Source organism: Triturus cristatus, chromosome 7, assembly GCF_964204655.1.
Source record: "Triturus cristatus chromosome 7, aTriCri1.1, whole genome shotgun sequence".
Lineage (NCBI taxonomy): Eukaryota > Metazoa > Chordata > Amphibia > Caudata > Salamandridae > Triturus > Triturus cristatus.
Window position 1 is genome coordinate 726609385 of NC_140590.1, and position 20444 is coordinate 726629828.

At 42.4% G+C, this 20444-nt stretch overlaps 1 protein-coding gene across 1 annotated transcript in view; it reads right to left on the reverse strand.

Annotated features, from left to right (window-relative positions):
• The window catches only part of CCDC40 (coiled-coil domain 40 molecular ruler complex subunit), a 708731-nt gene that overhangs the window by 378287 nt on the left and 310000 nt on the right, over positions 1–20444 (reverse strand). Inside the window, exon 13 of the mRNA XM_085617438.1 lies at positions 8447–8629. Coding sequence (XP_085473564.1) covers positions 8447–8629 — 183 coding nt within the window. The remainder of the gene's footprint in view (positions 1–8446; positions 8630–20444) is intronic.

Here is a 20444-nt window from a genome sequence, read left to right on the forward strand (position 1 = left end):
TGCATTTCTTACAGGCCCTTAGACTGCACCTGCCTTTGAAGAGGGGAATGGATGTCAAGGTGTTGACACCAAAGAATGGAACTCTTTGCCGTTCTATCTTCTCTCCCAAGGTTCTTTCATTAAGTTCAAAAGATATTAAAAGGGCTTTATTCAAAACTGTTCACAACCACTCACAATAGTTGCCAATGATATGATGGTTACCTCTGCCTACGGACAAGAAGCTTTGATGTTCGAGCACTCTAGAAATAAACATAACATAACACAAGTAAAAACTGGAAAGCTGGCACTATTAACTAGTGGGATCACATCCACTTCAAACGAACAGCACATCTTACTCGCCATAGAACTATTGTTGCAGACCATTCGAGTGGTGATGGACAAGACAAGGGAAAAAAGACTAAGGGAGCTGGATTTGGTGATCTTAGTGTACGATGATGACTTACTTCTGTAAGTATTTCTTAATGTGGATCGGTTTTACAAGATCTCTAGTCTCTGTATAACCTGATAGAAGTCAAAAATGTCCCCAATTTTGAGCCAGTGTCATATTTGCTGTTTCTTGATCCTGTTATTCCATTAAATAACTTGGGATTCACTGACTCTGAAATGAAGAAGATATGCTACAGCACAAATTCTATGATTTTATGGAAGATTTCATTGGATTGAGAACCCCATTTCAATAGCTGGTATGACTTCAAACATTAAAATTATAATACTCATATTTTTATACATGTTCAGCAACATATACCATATTTCAAATACAACATCTTTCAGAGGATGCAGATCCTTGGTCAGAAAAATGTTGTGGGTAAAATGCAACAGTCATACTCAATGTGATGAGACCAGTTGAGGAAGGATTTCTTGGCATATCAGACCTATACCTATATTTTGGCAGCACAGCTAAAGTTTACTTTGACTTGCAGAGAGCCTACACAGAGCAAAATTCGACAATAGAGAGGCTTTGGTATATGCATTTTGACAGTGGAACATATCTGCATTGTCCAAACATGTGGAAACTGATCACGGAGGTAATGGTGGATTACACACTTGAAATATGGTGCAGGACACAAACACTGGCAGAGTTCTCCCATTCAGTTCCATTTCCCATTTATGGTACCCATTGCTAGCTCCTTAGGCTGTTAAACCATGTAACATTATGTGATTGAGAATGAGTGGAGATTTCAACTACAAAGATATATTTCCATATGGCATATTTAAACCTGGAGATGCCATACTGAAAAACTGGTGAGCCATTCATTGATGACTATTTAGTTATAATCAAATTCTGGTAGTGCTGCCCGTGAAAACCTCGCAGATAATGCAGTACTTGTTAATCTACTACAAATAGGGGGTTGTCATCGTTAGATAACACAGCAAATTGTTTTGTAGCAGGAGTTAAGATACCATGGGGCTCGACCAGGTTGGGGTCCAGTGAGAGAAAGATCTTGTAAGAAAGGTAACTGATAAATAATGGGAGGTGGCATTTTCTGGGTAAAGGAAGGGTAGTTAACTACAAGATACAGATTGACTCACTGGTGTTAATGGAAACCTATAGCACCCTGCTTCTGTTATACAAGATGAATGCAGCCATTGAGCTTAAGTGTGTGGTGTGGAGGGTTTCACATGCTACATTTTCCATTTTAGGAATGTCCTAAGGTGAATTATTTCTGAGAAATGGTGCTGAGTAAAACTAGTAATATCCTAGGGAGAACACTCGGAGTGGATGCTACAATGGTACTGCTGATCTTATGGCCCTGCTCCCTCCCTCACAGCATACGTTACTTATGTTAACTTGATGAAGAAGTTACTTACCTTCGGTAATGCTCTCTCTGGTAGAGACTCTATCCAGCCACAGATTTACTTCCTTTTTTAATATCCCCCAGGCATCAGACTGGATCTGAAAACTTTTTCATAGTATCTCTGCATGCTGGAAGGTGTCGCCGTGCGCTCCGCACAGCCACCATTCCGCTCAAGAAGTGCTGTGTTGGGCCTATAAAGGAGCCACTCCAGCGCACTGTCAGTTGCTTTCGAGAATGTGTGCACCTCCAGATGTGGAGCCCAAAAGTAAATTGATGTACCAGTGTGCAGATTCCGAGACTTGGTATCTTATTAAGAAGTAGAGTCTTCTCTACCAAAAAGAGCGTTACCGAAGGTAAGAACATTTTTCTCAGTCTCAGTCTCCTCACTTCTTGAATAGATACCAAAGCAGTGCCTAAGGAAGGTGGGCTGTGGATTAACTCAAACCAGAAAGTCCTGCAGGACCGAGCAGGCAAAGTGCCCTTATCGGCGAATTTGGCTGTCCAGACAATAGTGCTTTGTGAATGTATAGAAGGATGCTGACATAGCTGCTTTGCTGATGTCTAGGACAGGACTCCGCATTCTAACGCAGTGGTAGCAGCTTTGGCCTTGGTGGAATGGGCATGCAGAGGAGGCTGCTTCTTCGCCAGTGCATAGCAGATTTCAATGCAGAGCATGGTCTACCGTGCGATGATACACTTCTGTGGAGCATTGCTTTTTTTCCACTCAAGTGACCCCACAAAGAGCTGCCCAACCACCTAGTGGTCTTTGGTGCGATCGATGTAGAAGGTGAGCGCTCTTCTAGGGTCCAATCAATGGAGCCTCTCCTGCTCCTTACAGGGGTCGGGTGGAGCATAGATTGCCAGCAGAGGGATGGTTTGGCCAAAGTGGAGTGGTGTCACAACTTTTGGGAGAAAGGATGCCCTAGTACGCAGAACCAGCTTGTAGGTAAAAGTGCTGTATGGTGGATGAACACACAAAGCCAGAAGCTCACTCACACGCCATGCAGAAGTGATGGCAACTAGGAATACAGTTTTGAAGGTGAGAAGCCATAAAAGATAACTGCTGAGTGGCTAAAATAGAGTACACATCAAATACTTAAAGACGCAAGGACAAGATTGAAGTCCTATTGAGGCATCACAAACTGAGTTGGGGGAGACATATGTTGCAGTCCTTTAAAAAATCACATTTCAATGGGCAATTTAAATAAAGAGGGCTGATCAGGCAGCCATAAGAAGGCTGAGAATGTCGAAAGATAACGTTTAACTGTGCCCAAAGCAAGGCTTTGCCAGACAAGAGACATAACAAATAATAAAACATCCGACAGTTGGACCTGGAGGGGGGTTAATCTGGTGAGCGTCGCACCAAACCACATATCTGTCCCAACAACAGGCGTATACAGTTTTTGTAGAGGAACTGGCCCCCAGGATGACATCAACCACCTCCGGAGGAAAGTCGAATGTGTTCAGCTGTCGGTGCTTAATACAAGCACATAAAGGTGCAAAGGCTGGGATAGAGAACCAGACTAGTCAGCTGCAACAGCAGATCCTACTGAACAGAGAGCCTGAACGGAGGACGGATGCTTAAGAACTGGAGTTCTGGATACCATACTCGCCGCGCCCAGTCTGGAGCCACTAGGATGACTTGGGCCCGGTCTGTCCTGATCCTCTTGAGAACTCAGGCAAGGTGTGGCATCAGCAGAAAAGCATAGAGGAGCCCCGAGTTCCACTTAGGGTGGACCACATCTCTGAGCAAGAGATGCCTTGGAAACTTCAAAGCACAGAAGGGTTGACATTGAACGTTCTTCTTGGAGGTTAATAGATAGAGCCAAGGTTCTCCCCATCCGTGGAGAGGCCTCATGCACCTCCAGATGTAGCTGCCATTCGTAGTCCACTATGCGCAGACACCTGAGTTAATCCGCCCTGGCATTCAATGATCCTGCCATGTGGTTAGCCACATGGAAAATTTCTTGGCAATCCAGCCATTTCCAGAGGCGCAAGGCCTTCTGTCATAGGGTTGTTGGCCCCATCCCGCTGTACCACATGACAGCGGTGCTGTCCATGAGCACCTGTATCAGCTTCTCCTTGATGGATGGCAGGAAGGCTTTCAGCACAAAACGGAGGCCCCTCAGTTCCAGAAGGTTGACATGAAGCCGGGACTCCGCCGGAGACCAGAGGCCTCTGATCCCCAATTCTCCCAGTTGGCCGCCCAAACCCAGAAGCGATGCATCAGTCACCAGGGTCAGTGCAGGTGGGGACGGGAGAAGGGTGTGCCGCTAACTCCAGAAGATTAAAATGGAGCCGGGACTCTGCCGGAGACCACATGCCTCTGATGTCCACCTCTCCCAGTCAGCTGTCCCAACCCAGAAGCGATGCATCGGTCACCATGGTCAGTTCTGGGTGGAGAAGGGGGAGGGGTGTGCTGCTGACCCAATCATGGTCCAGTAGACACCCCTGTAGATCTTTTTCAGTCTCTTCTGAGATCTGGACATGGTCAGAGAGGTCCTCATGATGTTGGGTCCACTGTGACTTCAGATCCTACTGTAGAGTCCACATATGCGACCTTGCGTGCTTGAGCAGAAGGTTGCAGTAGTCCACAAGTCCCAGCAGCCTCAGAGTCGACCTCACTGAAATCCAGAACTCAGCCTGAAAGATCAGAGTCACAGTCATAATGTCCTGGGCTCTTTTTCCCAGGAAAAAAGCACAGAACCAAATTATGTCCAGAGTGGCAACGATGAAGGGATGCGTCAGAGAAGGAGTCAGTTGTGACTTTGACACATTGATAGTGAACCCCGAAGATGAAAGGAAGTTTACGCAAGCCCGCCTTCAACTGTCATTGTTGAGGAAGGGTAAGATAGCATCCCTGACCTACAAAGGAGTGCTGCCACCACTGCCATCACTTTTGTGAACACCCAAGGGGAGCACCGCAAACTGAAAATGCTGCTTCCCCACCACGAACCGCAGGTAGCGCTGATGGGCTGGCAGGACACCACCATCCAGTCTCCAGAGTCAAGGGCAGAAAAGATCTGGGTCAGGGTGAGAATTTCGAATTTCTCCTTGGGGAGACAGAAATTGAGACAGACCTAGCATTGGCCAAAGCCATCCATCCAGGGCACCAAACAGTAGTGGAAATAACAATAATGTACTAATTCCGGGGCAGGTACCCTCTCATTAGCCTCTTTGGCCAACAGGGCTTACACTTCCACACACAAATGGAGAGATGGTCTTCTATCAGTCATTAGGTAGATAGCAGAAGGTATGGTGGGGAAAAAAGTAAGAGTAAGGCATAGCCTTTGGAAATAATTTGGAGGACCTACCTATCCAATGTGGTAAAATAGACAAAGGTTTTATTGCAGGTGGGGATGAGTGGACTGATAGGCACGCCAACGAAGGCGATGAGAACCATGGCCTCTCCAGTGAAACTGCTAAGTTTCCTATTGAGGTCATATAGTATAGAAATAGGAAACGCCTCAGCAGAAGCCATAAAAGTAACACTGGAAGTGTTGCTAGTGAGGCGGGGTGGAAAAGCCCAGAGAGTGAGCAGTAGTCCTACTCTCTTTAAATATTTAAAGGCCGAGTCAGCCTTGTCCCTGAGCAAACAACTCTCATCGAATGGCTTGTCCATCAGGGAGGACAAGACATTGTGTGAGAGCCCATTTAAACATAGGCAAGGCATTGGTGACTAACGGCAACACTGGTACCTATAGTCTGTCTGACGGAGTCAGTTGTGTCCAAGCTACAACGAATTGTGAACTTGACCACATGCGACCATCCATCCATTACCGAATGTCTCCACTCACTTTGTTTACCTGTCAGGGGGAGAGGTAAGAAAATTGTTGGTGTTGGTCTGGCTAGTGGAGGCCTGCACCATGAGTATCTCAGGAGAAGGGGTCTTCGACAAAAAAAGACCATGGAGCCCTGGAGAAGGGCGATAGTGTTTGGTAAATTGCTGGGTAACCAGGGGGCCAGTACACAGCTTAACCCAAGCCCCTAATAGGGTATAGGTCAAGGCCTCATTAAAAGGTACGAGAGGCTCAGAAGCAGTCTGGCCAGGCTTCAGGACTTCTGGAAGGACATTGTTTTCACGTCCATAATGGGAAGCTGGGGGTCATGAACCTCAGCCGTTCTACATATAACCATGGTGTAGGATGCAGATTCTTAAATGGACGGGCCAGGAGGGGATAAAATGGCTGACTCGGGGGGGGGGGGGTGATAGCTAGGCCACTACCATATTGCAAGCCCTCATAACAATTGCTGACAGCATATGGCTGAGCAAACTCATCACCCTGACCTGGATCACTGTCAGCTGTGGGAATGCTGCTTCCCTGGTGGTAAGGCGAGAGCAGAAACTTCAGTCAGATTTGATCTGAATGATTTGGCATCAGAAAGGACAATTGAGGCCACCTCTTCAGGTGGCAAAGTTGGCATCGTCGTTGATGTCCATGGGCCCGGATTAAGTAAAGGTGGCATCAATACTGCAGCCGAGAGTGTAAGTTGCACAGATGGTCCAGGGAGTGCAGAGGGCAAACCAGCCATTGGTAATCCAAGAGGTAGACCTCTAAGCTCCTTGGTTCCCGAAGACACACCAGAGGTAGTCGGGAGAGGATTGAAGAGCCAGAGCATAGCTAAGCATAGCTCTTCAATTTAGCATGATATGGCTAAAGGCCCTGGATACTTCAGACCTGCATTCTTAGAGAATGACACCCCTTGCACACTTGAAAATGTAAGAGAAAAAACAGTGTCTGAGAGATGAAGGAATCTCCAGATATGTGTCTAGAGGTGCAGAAAGAAAGGAACTGATCTCAGGATGCAGGAGTGATGCCTTTATAGGCTCCACACATCACTATCCGGAGCGGGAAGGCATCTGTGCAGTGCCACATGGTGCCACATTCCGGCACGGAGTGGTACTATGAAAAAGTTTCCAGATTCAATCTGCAACTAGAAGTCTCTGTTAGAAGGCATTTTTTGTGAAGTGCTTCATCATTATATAGTTGACTGGAGTCAACATCTACAGATTATTGTGCCTGGATGAGAGACTTGACACAGTGACGAGAGGAGCGGGCAGTGATTTAAGAATCTAAAGGAGATAAGGGACTTTTAGCTGGGAGGTGACTTGGATACATTTTTCCCTTGGACCTCCTCATGTCACGCTATGCTGGATTCATTTTTTGCCATTTGTAGTTAGATTGATTCCAGGGTTCGAAAAATCCACTCACCCGCCTGCTATGGTGTTCCAGATTTAATCACGGACAGCCTATTTTTAGGGCCTACTCTCCTTTTCTGGGGAGTAGGAAGTCAAACTGACTTTTGACCTCTGTCTCTGAAAGCGGAGCAAATGTGACACCATAACAATATTTAAAGGCATATTTATTGCTCACAAATTGAATGAGCAATAAAGATGCCTTTAAATCTTGTTATCTTGTCACATTTGCTCGGCTTTCAGAGACAGAGGTCAAGAACATTACAATTAGGTCGGGTAGATTTTTCAAGTTACTAGACCTGCAGGTCTAGAAACATTTTTATGATTTTTCGAACCCTGGATTCATATGTGAGACTCTCATTGATTTCTCTTCTGAAAGGGGATCAGTATTGAATGAAAATTGATGGTTGCTCTCTACGTTTGGTTATGTCCTGATGATGACCTGATAAGTAGCAAGGTCGAACTGCCGTCAACGCCTTCCTTGGCAAAAAAGCAACATGAGGCATATATTGTGTGTTGTTTTTGTCATCTAACAAACTCGTTTTTGTATTAATTTTTTCTCTGCCATTGTTCTTTCTTTTACACTTAAGTTTGTATTTCCCCAATTGTATATGTGTGTGTAACCTTGTGAGCATCTGTGTATTATTGTTTATTTGGGGATTTTGTACTCGTTTATTAACGCATTTCTTTTCTGATAAACTATTGTGGGTAGCTCATTATTTTTCTTTTTTGCCAAATGGGTCTTTATTTGTTGGGTCATAATGTGTTATAATTGTTTTTCTTTTTAATCATTCTCCAAAAGCTTGTTGCTTTCAAATGGATGAGAGACTTGGCAATATGCAATAATAGGTAGGGATATTTATACGTATGGCAGATGTCAGGCTCCCATGGGGCTGAGATAGGGTTAAACATGGACCAAAAGCAGAACAAGTTTGGGGCTCATTACTAGAAGTATGCTGAGTGGTAGGTATGTAAGATATGTTAGTTGGATGGGCTGTGTCTACAGATTGTCCAGCTGGTTAGGCTAGAGGTAGGAGTGTGTAACATTGCTGTTTCTCATCTATCTCAAAAAGGAGAAAAATAAGTATGTTTTATACATGCCACTTTTTCTGATGCATTATACATGCATGAATGAACCATGACTGACTGACCAATGCCTCTTTTATTTGAATAAAGTTTGTAAACACTGAAAACAATTAAAATGCTTTCCAACTGGCTTGATGTGTATAATTAACTTTATTCATGGGTTTCGCTGATCAAGAAGCTGCTGGCACTGAAAGATCTTCAGGTCGAAGGAGCTTTCTCATTCTTCTTACTTACTCCAAGCTTCCAATATAGAAAGGAAGAGGGAACTGGAGTATAGGGGTTAGTGAGAGGAATGAAGATTTGAACTTGACATTAAACAGTTCTGTGTGGAAAACAACAAATGAAGAAACAGTCCTAAAATTCTTACCAGCAGAGCCTTTCTGCTCTGGGCTTTGTCCATAAGTTGCATGGAGTATTTTGCTGCCTTGCTTAGGGTAATTTTCTCCTGCAGCTTTGCAAAGATCTGCTTTTCAATCCCCAACTTGATCTGTGACTCTTTCTCCATCTGTTTGCGAACAGCAGATAGCTCACCCATGCGTCCAGCACGTTCCTGTCAGAGAATAAAACAAGAAAGGAAAGGGCTAAGCGAAAGATTCAAAAATGACAAAAGATGACACACTCCCTAAGATAGACCATAGCTGCAGGGGCTAAATGATAGACTGGCATGAAAGTGAAGTTAATGTTAGTTACTAGGAACTCTTGTTCTTCTGAATCTTTAATATTTGACCTTGAGCAGCTGTATTGTGCTCCCACGTATAAGACTGGGCACATTGTGGATCTCTCCTATAATAACAGTCTATTTTTTTCTCCACCTTTTTATTTGGTCTGTACAGACCAGTATGCCATTACTTTACAATTAAGGTTCACACTCACTCCTCTTAAAGCAGGGATTAAGGGCACACTGGCTGTATCACAAATGTGGTCCAAAGTCATTCATATAGTTTTTAGCCAGGCTATTTCTAATTCATCTTCTGCTGTGAGCAATCGGGATATGGAATCCAATGATAATAGCTTTAGTGCAAGGAATATATCTGCTTTAGACACTATTTCTATTTGTAAGAGCAAACATCAATGCAGAACCACTACCTTGTTGCCTTTTTACACAAAAGTACTAAAAATTCAAAATGGCAAAGCAAAACACTTGAGGGTATTAGGAGGAAAGGCAACAGGCTATCTTCTTAAAACATCTACCTACCAGCTATCAAAATATATTACAAGCACTGGCACAGTCAATAAGTCTCAGTTCAGCCTGAGCTATTAGCTTTGCCAATGTTTTTTCCCCTACCGCAAACATCCATATTTATCAAGATCAATGCATGTGCAGAACTGGCAATCTTGAAATGGGTTTTGTATTACACAAAATCCATTCCAAGATGTCCCACCAATGCGCACACAGTCGACATGATGCAAGCAAACATTTTTAACTTACTGTTCTAAAATGGCAGATGGCCAATGTTTTAATGTAAAGAAAATGTTAAAAATAAAAATAAGTGTGCGCTAGGTGTGAAAAAAAATACGGACAGCCTGGCAACAATTTGCAGCAGCCAGGCCATCTTAAAAAAAAAATCATTCCTCAAAGGGAGCGGGTTGGAGAGCCAGACACAAATAAGAAGGAAGAAAGAATCAGGGAGAGGGCAAAGGGGGAATCAAAAGAACAGGGGTGAAAACAAAGAAGAGGGACAAGAGAAAGAAAAGCCATGCATTTTGATGCAGTCTTGAAAATGAAATGTAGAAAGAGTTCCCTCGTGTAAGTATTGGAAGGACTCAGCTCATCAAATCAGAACAATTTGAGTCCAAAATGCTACTGGGTGAGACAACTTCCCCTAAAAAATGTATAATTCTGTCTCCAGTTTTCTTGATGAGAAAATTGATAAGCTCTCTCTCTCATTTGATTTGCTTACTACTCAAATTGCTGCCCAATTAGCATATATGGGCAATGTTATAATACCCACTGCTGTACACCCTTTTTTAGGAACTTTGCTCCTTTGACTATTACTTCTACTACTGCTCCCAGTTCTTCCATAAAGTCAGGCTTGTCATCTGACTGATTTTTTGCCCACGCCTTGAATAGAGTGGTGAAAGCCATTGATTGCTCCATGCTTACTGAACTATGCAATATATCTTTATACACTGCATCAGTTCATCACTCCTGGAAAGAAGTCATGATCGAGTCTCTTCTTAAAAAGACTTCGGCCAACCCTAAGATTTTTAGTAAATATCATCCTGCATCATTTACTCCCTTTCTTGCTCTCAGATGAGGAAGAAAGATTTAAATTGCCAACTATCCTCTTTCATTGTTAAAAACAATCTATTAACTGTAGTTCTATCTGTATTCCATTCATTACATGGAATGGAAACCGCTCTTCTAGCAGTATCTGAAGATCTTAGACTGTTAGAACTATAACAGCAGTTCAGCTCTGCTCCTTTTAGATCTCCAAGTGGCTTCTGACGGACTTTCCAAAAGCATCCTATTTAAAAGTATGCATTGAATTGGGATACAGGATATGGCGACTGTCCAGAGTTATCTTTATTTTTGTCTACTCAGTGTAGCCTTCTTCCTCTCTTATTGTAAAATGCTTTTCTGTGATGTTCAGCATGCTCATTCCACTCCTTCTTCTGAACTGACACCAGTCTGTGGTCCAGGCCGCTATCTAATTTTATCCTCATTATGCCAAGTCACTTTATCTTGGTGCTTCTGGTTAAATATTTCGCAGCTTGCAAATTTTTCAGAATGCAGCAGCTAGGGCCTTCCAACATGAACACCTAAATCTTCTTAACTCAAACCATTCAATTGTTTGCCGGTGTACAAACAATCTGTTTTCAAATCTCTGCATCTATCAAGGTGCTCTTCACTTTCTGGGTCATGACTTCCTTCCGAGACACATCCTTTGTCGGGCTTTGCTTTCCTCTACTGCTCATCTCCTCAAAATTCTAATCACCAAGAATTTCTTTATTGGCACTCGATCTATCTCTTATTTGACTGCTAAACGATGGAACCTGCTGTCTTGGGAGGTCTCACTAATCAGTGAAACTAAAAGCCTTGCTTTTAAACTCATTTCAGCTTCCTTTGGTAACACAATGCCACTCTGGGTAGCAGTGGGCTTTCTAACAAAACAAAAAAAGATAATTGCATTCCCTCTTTAAATATAGGCTTCTCCCTCATGACAAGGACCCTGATATTTCCTTTGTATGGCATAATGTTACTCCAGTGTCCAATAGAGCTTTGGGAAGTAAGTCAGCGGAATAATCTTAGGGGTCATTTAAAGATTGCTGGTAAAGGAAAACATGTCAGAAATTGACTATTGTCCCATCTCCCCTACCTCTTGGTTCCCTGACTTCAGCTAGAGGTGAGAGAACTGCTGAACTTCCGATAGTGAAGCTGCAAACAGTTCCACTCTCAGAAACACCCTCACAACCAGGGCTATGCCATACTAAGACTTGTAAACCAGCATATCCAGGGCATTCTGACACAATATCAGCATGCTCCCCCACCCTGACCTCGAGAATAGTGGTCTTGTGCAGGTAAAAGCGCTTAATGTCCCCTGCAACTGGTTTAAAATTCCCAATGCCTCACAGAGATCTGTATTTCATTTTCACTAACAAATCTGCACTTAGGGCATTTACCCTAAACATGTTTTAAAAATGATGATCCACCATGCCACCAAGTCAGGGTTGGAAGGCTGGTATTGTGTGTTTTCATCAAAAGCATTTCTGCATTGTTGGTGTAAGCACTTTCAGCAAAAATCCCTGCCACACCGTATGGAAACACAGAATATGACAGGGGCTGCAGCTGGATAGGAGGAGGTGGTGCATCTGCTGCACAAGTCACTTGGTGGAACACCTGCCAAACTACGAATGAGGTTAAAAATCTGTAACCTCCCAACCATGTTCCTGGTCTACTGGAGTACAGCAGAACCTATGATTAAAAAGTAGTATAGAAATGTTACTTACTTCTGCATCGTTCGAATCCTGACTTTAGTCATAAACGTTGAATATTCCCACCAATGTGAGGGACCCTGGAACAGTTCTTTTCCACATCATGGTAGAAAAAAATCTTCACTCCCTTTAATTACAGGCACAAACTGATCAATTCAAATCTGTCCACCTTTTATACCGGACTTTGAAGCATTTGGCCATATTCTTTGAAGAGAATATCGTATATTGTAAAAAATGCAAGGCGAGATGAAGGTCATGCACCACTTTGCTAGAATTTTGGAGAAAGGTATTTGATTCTTCATCTAATATCATTGAGATGGTGGCTGCTGCATCCTCTGTGTTGGCCCTTTTGGGTTCCACAAAGAATGTTCCCAAAAGCGTGGAAATGTGTGGCCATCATCCTTTTCCTGGCTAAGAAGTGTGTGGAGATGTACAGGATGAGTGCTAAATCGCCTAAACTCACTGCTTGGCTTCAGGATATGATATATTGTAAAGAACATATGCCGACACTGTGCATCCTAAGGGACAGCCTAAAGACTCCTGGGGTGATTCAAATCCTTTTTACAGCAATGCGAGATGGACTCTGACTCGTACACCTGTAATAAACTGCAAGGCACAATATGCAGTACTTAAAGTAACTCAACTTCATTACTCTCTTACAGCTATGTATGCTAATCTACTAGAGTTACTTTAACAAAACATTATGCACAATGTTGACCTCAACTTGGTGTCACCCTGCTTGTTCAAATGATACATTGTGATTGCGTTGTTAGCAGGGGAGGCTCCTACACAATGGCGGAGGAGCGTTGCCCCACTGGCTCAGAGCCAGCAGCTGAAATATAAAACAATATTTTATCATCGTGTCATTTTTCAGCTGCTGGCTGTGAGCCAGCGCTGTAGGGAGAGGTAGGCGCGGTGCTATGGGAGGAGTGGTTGGTGCACTTGTAAGTGCACAGGAGTTTTTGGCCAGCCATCTTCGGCCGGCCAAACACACATGCGCACTTATGTTTCTCCAACCCGGCTGCATTGCACATCCAGGTTGGAGAAACAGTACAGACTTCTGTGATTGAGCCGAGCATCAAACCAGCCCGCTCAGGCCAATCCCTGCACTGCTCTCTTAGAATGACAGCAGCGCGGGGATTGCACAGAGAGTCTGTGATGCTGTCCCAGGGGCAGATGTGACCAAGATGACTAAGGCGCGATGTGGGAGGTGGCTGGCAGCTTCAGGTAAGACTCTTTTTAGGTCGAGCCTAAGGGCAGCGTACATGCACTACTCGCTCTGCGGGGCATGCTGTGTTGGGGTATGCACTGGAAGCCCCTACCACTCTCCACCCATATTTGTCATTAGCTTGTGTCATTGTCCTTCGTAAATTCTGGTTTCTGATTTGTAAGCAGGCTTGTTAGTCCCTCCTTGGTACTGCCTTGTCTGCATTTGTTACCTCCCATAACGACTGGACCTTTTACACGGTCTGCATTATAAGTGAGTGAGGTCTATTTTGTTTATTCACTAAAGGGAACAATAGTGGCTGCTTTTTTTTGTATCTGCAGCGCTCCCACACAGGACAATGGCGTCCGCTTTACGTATAGAGAGCTATGCCGCTCTAACTTTATAAGTGACTGCCCCCTACCACCACAGCTTTCACGGCACAATGGCTATGTTCTTTCACCTTTTATTTATTTATTCATAAATTTGCATGCTGAGCGCGGCGCCCACTTTAGGGACACTGCCCTCAGTTTGTTTTTAACTAAATGTGGAGCGCATCGCCCGTTTCACGGATACCGCTCTCTACTATATGTGCAAGTGTGGGAACGAGCAAGCAGTTTCATGAAGTCGTGGTCCAGCCGTCAGCATTCGCAGTGAGGTGCATAAACAGATTTTCATTGCGGACTGTTTCTCTTTTGATAATAAAAAGGAAGTTGAGTGTTTTTGTCCCCTTTGTTTCTTAACTTTTGTAATATTTTATCTTGTATTTCCCGTCAGCTTTAGTTTATAGAGCAGACTTCAATTTAACCATGTTTCAGTCTTAATCATAGCTCTGCAAAATGAATTTGCCTTCATGTTCAAATCTACGCAATAAACCTCAAAATTAAGTCAGCTTTTTTGTTACACACAAAGACTGGATGAGTAAAAGTCACCTTTTCAGATCTAACTGGATCTAAAAATCTATTTTCTAGTTAGAAGTTTCCTTACCAAGTAGGTGGACATAGGCAGGTAATTGTTTGTGGATATACTTTTTGGGTACCCTAGTAGAAGAGAATGTGCAACAGACAAATGCCTCCAGTGTAACAAAACATACTATGCCCTCCTTCTGCTATAAGGGAGCCATTCTTTGTTTTCAAATGATGAACGTGTTGGTGTATTAGAATGGTAACATTTGAAACCCAGCAATATCCATACGGCAACGACTCGTACATGAACTAGCAAGATCCATTGCTGGAGAACATTTATAACAGATAACACACGGTTTTGAATTCCATTCATGGAAACCTTCGAGTATTGTTTCAGCATAACTGAAACTCTTGTGGTAGGATTTTATTTGAGTTTCTGGGGTTCATATGAACCATGTTCTCTTTTGCTTTTGACAGAACCATCATGTTGCACTTCTTTTTCCTTTAAATGATTGTGGCGTGCCCTCCTATTTATAGCAATATGCTGAATAATTTCATGTCCCTTGCCACGCCAGCTCCACTTTTTAGGTTGAGCCTAGCAGCAGCACGCATACGCTACTCGCTCTGCGAGGTATTCTGTATTAGCGTATGCACTAGCAGCTCCGCCAACTCTCCGCCCATATTTGTCATAGGCTTTGTGTCATTATCTTTCATAAAGGCTGACTTCCAATTCATTATGAGGGTTGTTAGTCCCTCCTTAGTACCGCCTTGTCTCCATTTGTTACCGCCGATTAGGACTGGACCTTTTACTTGGCTTGTTACCCGGTAGGCTTTATCTAGTGGGTGAGCACTATTTTTATAATGGACACTGATGGGGACAATGGTGGCTTTTTTTTGCATATGCATGCTGTGCGCGGCGCGCCTTAAGGCACGCCGCGCTCAGTTGAATTTTTTTTAAGGCTTTGATGTTCAGCACTGTGCCCGCTTCAGGGACACTGCGCTCTGTTTATTTATTTATTTTTTATTTAATACTGTGCACGGCACCCACTTCAGGGATACTGCGCTCAGTTTAAATCTTTTTTTTTTTAACTTTAATACTGAGCGCGGCACTCGCTTCAGGGACACAGCGCTCTGCAATGCAATAGGTGTTGCTTTTGCGAAGGTTTGAGCTGTTGGTTTTGTAAATGGCAATGCCTTTTAATTTTTTATAAAAGGCATTGGCATTTACAGTGCCAATGGCTCAGAGACTCGTGATTGCGAGTCCTATCGCATTGTAAATGCTTGTTCTGCTTTCCTCCTGGTGCTGCCTTCATTGCCTGGCACTACATTATGGGCTTCAATGGACACTACCAATAATAGCCTGGGGGCCGAGTACCAGTGGGTTGATGTTTCAGCAAGACGTAACATCACAGCACATGTTTTTGCTGAAAAAGGAGATATGTAATATTTATCCATTACTGGGAATTATTGTTTTTGGGAAGCACTGCTTACAGCGTTTTACTTTCATTGTACGGGGCAACAGCACTTAAGCTTCTGGATCCGTTATATTCTATTATTTTAAATTTTTTCAGTTTAATTTGTGCTTCAAATCTCCTGTGTATCGTGGTATATTATGTTACTTCTGGATGCGCCTTGCAGAATTGTGCCATTTCAAATTGAAATGAGCACTTATAGTCGCTTACAAAAAGCAAGGCTGGCAGTAACTGCAAGCCTTGCTTCTCGTAAGCAAGGTCTATAAGTACAAAGTGCGTGTTTACGCACCGCTTGTAGCTTTTCAAAACACAGGAATAAAAGGTATTGTCATTTATAATGCCAATAGCTCAAATGCTTGCAAATGTGAGATCTATTGCATTTCAAATGCTTGTTTATTATTATTATAATTAAATCTCCCGGCGCGCCCTCTTTTGCGCTCCACCTGCGCCCCCTCCACCCATGGAGTAGAGAAGAGAATGATAGACATCCTCGTGGCGAGCCAAAAAAGATGCATTGGAAGAACGCCTCGATGATGATGTAGGATTTTTCAACAGTGAGAGTAGGAGTTTTGACTGTGATTTCCAGATGAAGATGATAGTGAGCCAGCACAGTCCTCTGTCGATGAACACAGCATTAGCTGGAGCTACTTCACTTTCAATGTCAAATCTACAGTTGAGCTGCTCTTTGGCGGCAAACATTGGTGCCAATGCTTGCTTTGATGTGGAAGGATGCTCGTGTGACTTTCTGGAGTATCTGAAATGGCGGAGGTGATTTTTGTGTCAGCTCTTTTCTTCCGCCCCTCCCGAGAAGACTTTTTTGTAAAATGCACAGGCTTAGAAGTTTCTCTCTCTGACCTCCCTCGTGTCTCTCGCTCACATGTTCAGCCTTCAGATACTCCGACTGCCCTCTCTGGCGTATTCTTTACCTGACTTTAAGAGTTCTTTTTGACATCTTCTGACAGAAACCGCAAGAATTTAACAAATGTGTGGCACAGTGCACATGCCGAGTGGGGCTCTGTGGTAGACTTCTGTCTTCCACAGAAAAAGCACTTCACAAGAAGTGAAGGCATTGTGAGTGAAAATTACCTCACAAGTGTGGGAAAAACAGATGGATTAGATGACGGGACTCGAAAGACATTGAATGAAGTAAAAAATAAATGACCCTAGACAAAAAAACTCAATAACTTGGGAGAAAATGTCCCTTATGCAGTCTATGATCCAGTCAGTACGAGCCAGAAAAAACATAATTGTGCTGTGTGGCAAACTGCCAGTCCAGATAGATTACTAGCACAGGAAGTTTTTCCGGTGACTGGGAAACTTCTCAAAAGTGATACAATGTTATCCGCAAACAGGGAAGCTACACGGAGACAAGCAGCGGATCTGCTCCTTATTCCTAAAGCTAGCAATGCAGTAGCGGGGGATGGACGAAGTAACAACATTGCAAATGAATCCCAAAGCAAGAAAGTTCTTTGGGATAAGCTGTGGAAAGCGGCAAAATTAGAACAAGTTAAATGGTGGGAGGCTACAGCCCTCCGAAAGTACGTTGATGTGGAAAAGGTCCCAAGAGGCTTAAGAATATTTATAACACCGACTTTCAACAACCGTGACCCCGAGCTAATAGAGGAATGGGCCCTTAATAATCACACCTGCTCTACAGTGATGCTAAGGCTGTTAATCAAATATACCAACAAGGAAACGCAGAGACTGGCAATAAAAATTGACGTCTCTACTTTAAGAAAAATACACTGAAAGTGAATTTGAAGTGGAAATGAAAAAGCTTAATCTCAGATTGGAAAAAGCTGAAGAAGATATCAAACTTAAAAAATAACGGAAATTCCATAGAGATCAACAGGATTACGAACTAGGACAAATCTTTACTTTTGGTCTGAGATTTGATCACCTAAGGGAAACTAGCAAAAAAGGAAGTGCAGACCACAGTAAGACCTAAGCAGGTTACAACAGTGGATCCAATAGAATCAACTAATGTAACATCTGGAACTCCTGATGATGAAATTATAGCTGTAGTATCTGAAAATATTCAAGTGGAACAAGAAGAACAAACTGGAGTAAAATACAAAATTTTAAAGGAGTTCGACCTAATGGCCATTGCGAATCAAGGACTAGGAAGTCCAGGACCTCAAGAGAACAAAGGTCGTGGTCGAGGCGCCAGAGGAGGAAAAAGGCAAGGCGCAAGAAAGCAAGGGAAAATGGATATCTTCGAGGGGATGAGAACACGAGGAAAATCGACCAGCAAATAATGGACCAATTGACTGTGGTAAATTTATCTGATATTTTACTTACTACTAATCAGATTCATGTTTTATCCCTTGGCTTAACATTTTGTCCCACTAAGAAATTTGACTACACACAAGGTAGAATAGATCTGTTCCATTTTACTAGGAAATTGAGACATAAAAAATGGTATGAGAACAAAAAAAGTTTAAAGTGTTCTGTAATGAATGAGAATTCCAATTTGACAATTGCTGATTTGTAAACTTTACAAACTTTGCAAGAATTGGGGGGCAGTGATGAATGCAATGTGAGCCCACAAGATATTGCGACTGAGGAACACTTAATTTTGGACCGCAGCAGTGGCAGCGGTTTCAAACCAAATTCAATTTTTTTACCACAAATACACTGTGATGCCATTGAAATATTTGAGAAGGGAGTGAAGGATGAATTGAAAAAGCTTAGTAAAAGTAAATTTAATAAAAGGTATAACTTACCCCTGAACAGTATTTGGCACTACAAGAATTACAAGAGAATAAATCAATTGTAATTAAAAAATCCGACAAGGGCGGAAATGTTGTGGTGTGGCCGCTACAAATGTATTTAGATGAGGGGAACAGACAGTTGAATGATGCAAATAATTATGTAAGGTCAAATAAGATGTGCAATGAAGAGAGCAATGAACAATATGGAAAGAATCTGGTTAAATGGAGGAATGAACAACTTTTAACCAAGGATGAATTTACATTTTTATATTTTGAATATCCGAAATTGCCATCAATGTATCTTTTACCTAAGCTTCACAGAGATGATAAGAAACCTCCTGGAAGACCCATTGTTTCCTCTATGGGAAGTCTATATGAAAATACTTCTAAGTACATAGACTTCTTCTTAAGATCTTACGTTCAATCCCTACCTGCACCTGTTCGTGACACTGGTGATTTTCTTAGGCTTATTGAAAATATTTTATGGGAAAAGGACATGTTATTAATGAGATTGGATGTCAACAGTCTTCATACGTGTATACCACATGGACTGGGCATAGAGGCCAGTCGGTATTTCTTAAAAACACGTGAGTTATCTTATAACAGACATACTGAAATGCTTCTCAGTATGATGAAAGCATGTTTAATGAATAACTTCTTTTTATTTAATCATGTTATCGTCCGTCAAACCCAGGAAACGGCGATTGGAACCTGCTTCGCCCCCAGCTATGCGGGTTTGTACCTTGGCTGGTGGGAGGAGCAGGTGGCGAGTAAGATCAGCACCTTTACCCAACACGTCGTTCTCTGGGCAAGATACATCGACGATGTATTTTGTACTTGGAGAGGTTCTGAAACAGAAGCTGTGAGATTCGTAGAAGCTCTAAATGAAAATAATTTAAATCTGAAGTTCACAAGTACAATTCATGATAAAAAGATTGAATTCCTAGATGTAGAACTAAGAGTGAATGACAATAAATTGGAGAGTAGACTGTTTAGAAAGAAAACTTCTGGTAACAGTCTGCTGCATGCAGACAGCTGCCATCCGAGAAACTTGATTAACAGTATCCCATATGGTGAGCAATTGAGAGCTAGAAGGAACTGTAGCTCAGATACTGAGTTCAAGGAAGAAAAGAAAAACATGATATCCTGTTTATAGAATGTCAGCCCACTGGGGCGGAATCTGTTGAAAAATAATGACAAATAATGGTAAAAATAACGACAATTATGAGAATCGTGTATGAACGATATTGTCCAAATGAAATGGCTCGGTAAATTGTTATCAATTATTGTGAGACAGTCAAAAGCCAACCAGCGCAATCATGTAAAGGATGTTCAATACAGTTCCATATGGAGTTATACCACCACTTCAAAATAGCTGCCAGTTTGCTGTAATCCTGATGTGGTGTAGTAGTCCTACCTTTATGTTTTTGTCATGTGATGTGAGCACTTTATTTATACTTTGAAGTAACAAACATTCAATGACCCGTGACAAAGGAGCTATCGCTCTGAAACGCGTCGGGCGTTTTTGCCATTTAAACAAATAAATTATTCTTTAACCACGGTTATGGATTTGGGCTCGGTTTTCTTTGGTAAACAAATCCTAAGAATTGGACTTGCTATATATACATATTTTGGCTGACCGCACTTATATATATATATTCACTTAAAAAACCATAGGTTTCACACATGTTATAGTTAGCTGGACATTTCACTCGTAAAAAAACATTGAAATTCCCCCGTTATAGTTAGTTCAGATAACTATAACTCGCGCGCCCGCAATCTACTGCTCATGACGTCACATATTAGACGTCACATATTACATCACTCATGACATGGTCAGTGGCATCACTCATGACATCACTGATGACATCATCCTTGTGATAGAGTGGCGGTCGCGCGAGTTATAGTTATCTGAACTAACTAGAACGGGGGAATTTCAATGGTTTTGTACGAGTGAAATGTCCAGCTAATTATAACATGTGTGAAACCTATGGTTTTTTTAAGGGAATTTGCAAGGTTTTTTAAATGCTAATTCCTAACTATAACGTGAGTGAAACCTATGGTTTTTTAAGTGAATTTGTAAGGTTTTTTAAATGCTAAGTTATGTATGTTTTATTATATGTTTTATATATTT